The following is a 9,634-nucleotide window of genomic DNA, read 5'->3' as shown; positions in this document are numbered from 1 at the left end:
TGCTGATTGATAGTCCTTCACTTTGTACTGATCCTAGTTAAAACACAATCGAATTAGAGGAAGAAGAAATACTGAAAAAACAAAAAAACCTGTAAGACCCATAGAATTTAATTTAAATGCAACAAAAATACAACCTGTCAGAAATATAAATCAATTGTTTTTAACAATGGCAGGTTTCTTCTTCCCCTTAAAAACACTATTTTAGAGTTAGTTAAAAATGGGAAGATTCATTTTATTCATGGTGCAGAAACTATATGAGTACAGTATTTTCACTTAAAGACTTCAATTAATTGTTTTTTTCTTTTTGTTCAGATAATGCAGATTTCTAAGACAGACTTCATAAACCATTCTCTCTCCCACTTACAACTGCTTAGGATAATATCTCCTACCCATTTAAGATCACTGAGCAATTACTGTAACGCATTTTTACTTCTTTTAATGCTATTTAAATTGGAGACAGGTAAACTAGTCAATACCATGGACCAGTCAGTCACACCAGCTGTTTCTTGGACCAAATTCTGTGATTCTTTGCAACATAGCTTTGATTCTACTATCTAATATGGTACGCTGCCACATCAGCATAAATCAACATGTTATTTTACTTAAACATCAGGAAACACTTAAATTCACCAAGAAATACAGAATAACAAAATAATTTGATTTCTTCTCTGAAGGGCAAAAGCGTGTTACTTATTATTAGAAAGAGATTCTTAATCTAGTTAGTTTATTATTCTGAAACCAAAAGTAGTAACAACGGAATTGCTGATTTTCTGGAGCAAAAGGAAGAGGGAATAAAACAGGTTTCAGAGTTGTGTGTTCTCTGTTCCTTTTTTTCTCCCTCCCTCTCAAGAAACCTTCTTAATCATTTAACCAGAGGAGTTCAAAATTTCCATTGCAAAGAATCACAATACTTAAGAATGGCTCCTAAAAACACTTTGCCGTAAACCTTAGCTATCTACACCCTTGTGCCATGAAGACAAGACCCCAAACCATAATGACCTGGAGAGGAATGTTGTTTTACTTTATTTAAACACATTTCCTATGCCAAGCTGTACTTAAACTCCCTAAGATATCTAATGGTTGCATCTGTCATCCAGGGAGAAGTCTTATATGAAGACAAGTAGATTGGCTAGAATAAAGACAATTCTCCTAGGATAGGGGCTGGGTGGTACAAACTGGTTTTGCTCAGAAAAACATGAAAGACACAAACCTCCACTTTTCAACGTTTAAATACAGTTGCAAACACCCACACTCAAAACAAACATTTTGACACTGCACATACAGCTGCTAGCTCCTGAGAGGCTAAGATTTACTTGTCCTGAAGTCCGAAGTTTTGAAAATGCATCCTCCTCTCAGAGCACAGAGCCCTGCATACAAAACAAATCCTCACCCATGTGAAAATATTTGGGTGGGTGGTTTACCCTCACAAGTCACAAACTGATCTTTAATTTTTTATAAACCATGTCAATTCTTAATGCAGATAAGTAAAGTAACAACATAAGCTAAAATGGAATAATGTCTTACCGATTCATTGTGGAGAAGCAGACTAGTTTCTTCTCCTTAAGAGAAATAATAAGTAATAACAGCAAGAAATTAGTCCCTGCTGTAACTCCAACTAATTTACAACAGAGAATAAGAGAGTGTAGTCAAAAAGAAAAAGTCTCCTGAATTCTTTTATACTTGCTGCATTTATCTTATTTGAAGAAAACATAACAAAACAATAACTTGATTAAGAAGCAAGTTCACAGATATGTTAAAAGTTGAAACGAAGACACCATAGAATGGCTAAGAGCTATTGTTCATTAAAGACTTCTAGCAGCATCATGCCTGGGGGAGGGAAGAAGGGGACAAGTAAACACTGCCAGCAGCAGTATCAGTTAAAGTTTTGAACTATCCTTCTTGTGATCTGACTGAACCTTACTTCTCTTCAGTACCATAAGATAAAGCATCGTTTCATTTATTTTTTTTTTTTAATCCTCTCTTCTGTTGACTTTGGGAGGCTGTTTGATGTCAACAACCTATCTTATCTATTAAATGCCAATAAACCTGCATCCCACAACTCTGAATAACTGGTGCAAAACATTCATAATTTCTAACTCTTACAATCAAGCCATAACAGTGCTAACCCATGGGGAATGTCAACCTGCTTTCTGAATTTTAGTAAATGGCACCACTTAAAATGAAACATAAACATGTTCTTTCTCCATGCTCCTTCCGTTTACAGCCTTTACTGTGGAGCTATTATGTGCAAGGCAGTTTATTTGGCACTACTGCCTTCACGTAGGATTAGCTATGATGTTTCCAGTCATCGTGATGCGCTAAGCAAGGAGTAACAAGACATAACTTCTCCACTGAACTGCACACACCTCATGATTATCATGCATCTTATTTCAGATATAGGACAGAGATAATGAGCTCTCTCCCACCCTATTAGATTTCAGTGCTGTTGGTTTTTTTAAGTTCCATTTTCCAATTATCATCCATCCTGTCTGTACAGACACCTTCCCACCTTCCCCAATGCACAAAACTGAATACACTGCTGATGCCACACCCTCTTCTCTGTTCACAAAATAGGGTAATGTTTAAAGATAACGTTACTTTTAAGATTTCTGGGGTTATTGATCACATTTGCCCTCCTTTAAGAGAACAAAACTCCATCACAACGGAGACATTACCATGGTCATAATTTCTGAGTGGGTGACGTGGCTTTCTTACTACACATCACAGCTTCCTCCTGTTAGTATCCTTTTACTTGGGATGATAATCTACATTATATTTTGTTGACGGTATAATAAAATTTTTAAGATCTTTTGAAGAACGTGCATCTTTCAGGGAACCAGCAGTAAAACCATCCTCACTGTCACTAATTTTGAAAATATGTTTTATTTCAATTCTCTCACTGAATTTAAAATTGATATCCAGAGAGGTAAAGACTGTCTGAGATTTCAAAAGTTATGGGCAAGATAATCCTGCCTTCTGCTCCCCCCACTTTAAATGACATTTTTTCAAAGAAGAAAAATGAAAGTGATAAATTCCTGTAAGTCACTTATCATAAAGCAATTTTCTATGCCACCTTAAGAAAAAGAGAAGTATTACATTTAACTCAGTATGCTTAAAATATGGTTAGGTATATTAATGATGCATTCTCTAAGTCTGAATGAAATCTATCCAATATTAATACAGAGGCTGCACTGTATGTAGACGTGTCAAATGTTAACATATGTAAATTCAGGAAATAAGGAAAGTTATAAATGGACTCAGTTACATAGACTTAATGTTACAGCACAGCTACAGAAATAACTCTTTTTAAACATTCTTTTAAATTTTTGCAGTGTTCACTCCCAAAGGACAAACATTTCTCCCCATTTCCTCCATCATTTCTGCAAGCTATGCAAGAGTTAGCTTTTTTTAGTACATGAAAGACCAAGGCTTTTTCGCCCCCCATGACTTATACATCTCTATTTAACATCAACACAGTACCTGAATTGAGAAATGTATATTATAAAAAGATTAAAAACAGTTTCACCAACACATCTTTCTTACAATATGCTATTACTGGGAGAAAGCAAATATGAAAGTCTTTTCTCAATGCAGCTAGGGCAAAAATGAAGGGTCTTGCTGGAATCAAAATTAAATTTATCTCAACTGAAAAAAAAAAAAATCAGTAAGTTACTGAATACTGCAGGTTACTGTCATAACTGATTGGAACCATTTAAAGTAAAAATGCATGCAAAGCAGTTAGCAGATGAGAACAATAAAAGCATTGTTATGTCTACATGATGATAGATTTCAAAACTGAAACTCATAAATAGCTTATGCAACACAGGCACTTAGTAAATGTCACAGCAAAAGCGTTTAATGTATTCCTGGGATGTTAAAAAGGGAAAACATCTGCAAGGCTAGGGAAAAATCTTGACTGAAAGCAGAAATTGTAACACAGTGCCTGCAATACCATGCCTGATACTAATGTCTACCTCTTCATTAAATGCAATGAAATTGAAAAACTTTTAAAGGTAAGTCAGTAAAATTACTCAGCAGTTAAAAACCCACAACTTAAGCAGCTCAATTTTTCAGCATATTGAACAGAAAGTTGAGAAAGAACTTGAAAAATAGTAGATACTTATACTGCGCTTTTTTTTCCTAATTTGATAGTGGAGATAACTACACATTAGAACAAGTTTAATAGAAGAAGGAGAGAAATACTGTTAAGGAAAATAAGCTAGCTTTCTAGAACAAGGACAATAAATCTGAACTCTGGGGGAAACAAGATCTGTAAGCTACACATGAAAACAGAGGGGACGTCTGTATATCCACAGTGGTTAGTAGCAGTAATCTTTTCTGACATTAAACTCGGAATCTATGAGGTCTCCTGGTTCGTACCACGACACGCAAGGAGGAGGGAGAAGCAATAAGAAAAAAATTATCATTACCCTTATTAAAAGATAAACACTGGCAGTTTTGCACTAAGATAGATATGTATTTTAACATCCATGTTTCGAGGCTTTAGCCAGTTGCCTGTAAGGATCAGGTAGTACAGCATCAGGAGCACTCTACTTTTCTACAGGATTATAAAGCTTCTCACCATAATATTACAAGAAAATATCCTCATTTTGCTCCCAACAGGGTAAACACACAGCTTAATTAGCACAGTAAGTAATAAGCTTAACATTCTCATTCTGTAAGTAAAGTAGGTATTACAAATAAATGTCTACACTAAAGAACTTTGGACACCCTTCTCAGTAACAGAACAAGTGTGACATGGAAGAGGAAGTGCATCAGAAGAGCTTACACTGCTCCTCAGACCTACTACTCAACTGGCAGTGCAGTGCCGTTAGCTCTGAAAGAGGATACTTTCCATTCTAGCATATGCTTGTGCAGAACCAGAATAAGACAGAGGGGGAAATCATACAAGGAAAATTTGGCCCAGAATAAAAATAGATTGGTTTCCTGCTGCGACCATCCCGAAATTCCTGAACAATTGCCTGCGGGAAGCTTCTCTGGCATGCAGCCTGTTTAGGACAATTCTGGGTAAAGAATAGCTGGCTGCTTGGATGTCTGGTCTCTTCGGCTTCAAAAACAGAGAAATGAAGTCATGACTGTGAGTCAAAATGAAAAGGAATCTAATCTCTAAACATGCAGATCATTAGCAGCTTCTCCTAAGTCACCCAGCTGTGCTGGATGGCTTAAGAATGTAGTGGAATTTTTTTTTAATTCTTAATTCATTAGTCTTATGTTTTAAGAGTTAAGGAGTGACAAGAGCTCAAGAAAGAGAATGCTGACATAAGAAAGAAGAAAATTAATAAGGTACTAGCAAATTCAATTTTATCAGAGAAGCCAATTCTCTCCTGTGCTAAAAGATTGAATCTACAGAAAATCTGACATAGATCAGGATGAAATTATGCTAAATTGCTGCATTAAAAAAACACAAAACCAACATACAGACTACAATTAAATTGTAATTGGATTTGTCATTTCAAAGTATTAGCATCAGATTTCCAGATAATACAGGGTGACATACTCTTACGCTAATAAACAGAAAGTTAGCAAAGTAAACAAATGCTGTGTTTCTACTGTAAGGAAATACGTGCACCAATGAAGCAACCTTTTCAGCACAGAAGTAATTTAATACCCAAACCACATGAAAAGTGATCTCTCTGGGAATAGCACAGCTGCTAAAATCCAAGTCAGTTTTTATTAAATCATCAAGTCTGTTTATGTAAAACAGGGCTCTCTTAAAATGACCTCCAAGAGGAAATGATTTGCTAACAAAAAATTGATACTTGCACTTAATTTATCAATGTATGTTTTTATATATCAGTATGTCCTGGACCGGAGATAAAAAGGGAAAAAAAGAGGGGGGGCGGGAAAAGAAGCTTATTCTAACAGTTTCAATTCTCAGGTCCCACTATCATAAAGCTTTACTCCTCCCCTCCTCGAGTATTCTTCTGAAGCAAAATACTTTAGGTAACACACACAGAATTTCTGCAAGCCATATTTCTGGAAAAGACGAGAAAATAATTGCTTTTAGCTACTGCTGAGCTCTCAGCTATTCAAGAGGGTAGATATTGGTTTCTAAAAATAACAGCAGTTTTAAGTTTAGTGCTTCAATTTTTGAGGAGAAAATAGACATGAATAGTCCTTTGGAACTTGTCAAATGTACCCAGATAAGCTAGAAAAGTAGCAGGACTACTACAGAAGAAGAAATTGTGCAAGTGCTCAAAAAAATGATAGTGCCTCAGGAGCTCTTGATAGCTCTTTGAAAGAAGAAGGACAAGTGCAGTGCAAAGAACAGAAAGAGCTTCTTGCAGTTATGTCTCAAGGTACATAAAAGTGAACTAAATTAATAGCACTCCCAAGGAGGCAAAATCATGAGTCAAAACCTCTGAATCTTCATACTGAGATATCCCAGTCAAAACTTTTTGAACTTGCACTACATGGCCATAGAAAACTTGCCAGAAATAACTTTTCAAGGCCACAGTACAGGAAAACAATCCAAGACTGAAGAGGAGGCCTCACACAGACACATTAGTGGGCTGCCCTAGTGTTCTGGCAAGACACAGCTCAGATGTTAGTAACAGCTGTACATCCATTAGGTGACTCAGGACTGTCAACACTAGCATCAAAATGAAACAGTCTTTTCTATAAAGAATGTTATGGAAGTAATTTCTTTTCTGAAGTGTTCTTTATATGTTTGGTTTGTATCATAACCCAGAGATTTAGACAACTGTGCATATTTGTACTGACAGTAAGTTCAAGAAAGCTAGAAAGATGTACTTATGCATCAGGCATTCAAAATAATTTCTTAAACAACTAAAAACAGTATCAATTTTATTCCTTCCTATGAAGCCAAAATATATTGACAATATTTATGTGATAAACCTTTCAGAAATGTGTTTGCCATAATCTCTGCTTGGTTTTAGCTATGACTAGAATGCTTATGTGGAGAAAGCACGCTACTAGGTGATGCCAAAGAAATTTGGAAAACACCTAGAAAAGAAGGGTATGATGGCAAAAGAACTTTAGCTGAACTGTGAAAACAGATTCCAAGCACTAAAGAAGTAAGAGAAAAAGTCAAATGCAAAGCAGTCCCCAGTATGCGAAGACTGACCTAAAGCAGGACCATTGTGTACATATAAATAAAGTACAGACAAACTTGGACTTACTTTGGTTGAACAGGCTGTGCACTTATCAAATGCCAGGCTGACTGGAAGAACATTATCAAATCTTGATAAAAATCCACGGATCTGGAAGATGAAAAGTATTACAATGCTGTTTTATAATTACAAAAAAAACATTTCCAAAATTCCACATGAACTGGACATGTATGTTCAATAAAAAGATAAAATAACAGCTATCACTAGGATAATACTGTTCTAACAGTGACCCCCAGTAACACCTGTAGTGAATTTATACTCAATATATATTAGTGTTTTTTCTATACACAAATAATGGCACAATTATCAAAAGGCAACACTATTTAAACACAGAGGCACAGCACCACCTGGAGGTTGACTTTTCCAATTGCAAAGTTCAATCAAATAAAAAGTCATGGTATAGCCAGTTAAATACATCTTTTTTTCCATCTATATAACATATAATCTGAAAACTTAATTGTCGTGCATTCCTAAACCATGTTATTAATGTGATACTACTGATACATAATTGTAAAATTCCCGACCATTGTTTCTGGTAATAGAGGCAGCACTAAGAACACTTTGCAGCAGGGTTTGATCATTCAGACTATGAACTCTTTGGAGTATTGATCATCTTTTTTATTCTGTGCTTTTATAGGTCTACTAAAATTAAGAGACATCATTAAGAACAGAACTTTGGTAGCTCTGCAATACAAATAATAATGCCTTAATTAATGTTGAAGCCTATTATGGAAAATACTCCCCATATGCACTCCACACATTTAATGCAGTTGAAATGGCATAAGCCTCAGAAGCCAATGGCAATTTAAACAGTATTAACACTAAGGTATTCTTGCAGAAACACAAAGCCGTACATAATGTTAGAATACAAAAATACAGTAATTCTTAAACAAAACCTACACCCAGGAAAAGAAAGGAAAACCAGAAAATCAAGTCTTCCTGATACCACATTGCTTTGTATCTGTTATCCTAGGAACGCCAAGACACTTCTGGGAAATAAATTCAGTTCATTTATGACAGACTAAGATTATGAGCATGCAACGTTTACTATCCATAAAGGAACACCTTCTTAATAAAGAGGACTGCTGCATTAATTAATTACTGTTCTTCTTTTCCCAAACAAGTGGGCTAACCGAATGAACAAAGAACATTACCAAAAAAAACCCACATCAGAAAGTAACAATCAATTCCAGACCCCTGGAGAAAGTACTGTACTCACGGATTTGATTTGAGGGGTGACTGCTAAGAGAAACCACCAGTTTGTAAAAGATGTCACAATATTTGAAAAAAAATCAGCTGTTTTCATTTTATACCTGCTAAAGTTATATTTGTGTTAGAATGTCTAAAATGACTATTCATGATATTCACTAAATGTAAATGTGAAAACAGATATAGGGTTGACAGAAGTCATAATTTAATGAAGTTTTCCAGTTAAAATCTATATTTGATATGGATTATACCTCAAAGCATAGCCCAAAACAGAACAATAATGCAAGTAAAATCATATAGGAGTATTAAAAAAAAAAAATGTCAAGAGAGGACTGATGAGGCAGTTAACATTCTCTTCATCAGGAAATATATGAACTACGAGATCATTATTTTTCCAGTAGAAACAGAAAACTTTCTAAAGTTTACTGGGAAATAGTCTAAAAAATATATATATATACACACAACTACATAAGGTAGTGTTTCTATCTTTCTGTTGGGGGGAAAAAAAAAAAATTGAAAAAATCACTTCTTCATTATGCCTTTTAGATGTTAAGAGAAAGTTCAAATTACAGATCTGTCTTCCAGAGGTCTGGAGCATAGTCACCATTTTGAAACAAAGTCACTGCATATGTATAAGACTCACAAAGGTTCAACCGTCAAAATTACTGAAGTTATTTTTAAAAACAAACTGATCTAGCCTAAGCAAAATGTCTTTATTGTATTATCATCCCATATGATCACAGGAATCATAATTACAGAAAACTACCTGGAAGTAACAACATTCATTTCTCAACTAAGAAAGCAAAAACCTCTCCAAGGATAAATCAGAAAGGAGAACCTGGATCATCAGATTAACAAGATTTAGATTTGGCTTTTTCTTCCTGTTGAGATATGAGAGGTCAAAAAAATCTCCCTCAGTTCTACTGCAGCTGCTTGCATAGGCTGGGTCTGGCCGACAACAGCATTAGCATATTAACTACAGAGAAGCCAAGAGGATAAGGGAGTAAATTAGTTATAATAAAGTATCCTGACTGTAAACAACCTGTCCGTCACTGCAAAAATTATAAATGTATCAATTAGTGCCAAAGTTGGAAACTGTTGAGAATCTTCCAGACGAGCAGATATTAAGTACCAGTGAGGGCCAAAGCCTCATACTGAGGGTATCTGAACAAGCCAACCGAGAACTGGATACTCCCTGCCAATCCTGCAGCTGACAGTGTCCACAGTGACAAGGAGAAAAACTTCAGGAGTATGGGAGAGAGACTCCTGAG

General features: G+C 35.5%; 1 protein-coding gene across 1 annotated transcript in view; it reads right to left on the bottom strand.

Annotated features, from left to right (window-relative positions):
- Positions 1–9,634, bottom strand: part of ATG7 (autophagy related 7) — a gene marked incomplete at its 3' end in the record, with an annotated part of 44,198 nt that overhangs the window by 9,769 nt on the left and 24,795 nt on the right. The window contains 1 exon segment of the mRNA XM_010291800.1: positions 7,164–7,244. Within this exon segment, the coding sequence (XP_010290102.1) occupies positions 7,164–7,244 (81 nt within the window).

The sequence above is a fragment of the Phaethon lepturus genome, unplaced genomic scaffold, assembly GCF_000687285.1.
Source record: "Phaethon lepturus isolate BGI_N335 unplaced genomic scaffold, ASM68728v1 scaffold18727, whole genome shotgun sequence".
Taxonomy (NCBI): Eukaryota; Metazoa; Chordata; class Aves; order Phaethontiformes; family Phaethontidae; genus Phaethon; species Phaethon lepturus.
This window is presented reverse-complemented; position numbering and strand designations above follow the sequence as displayed.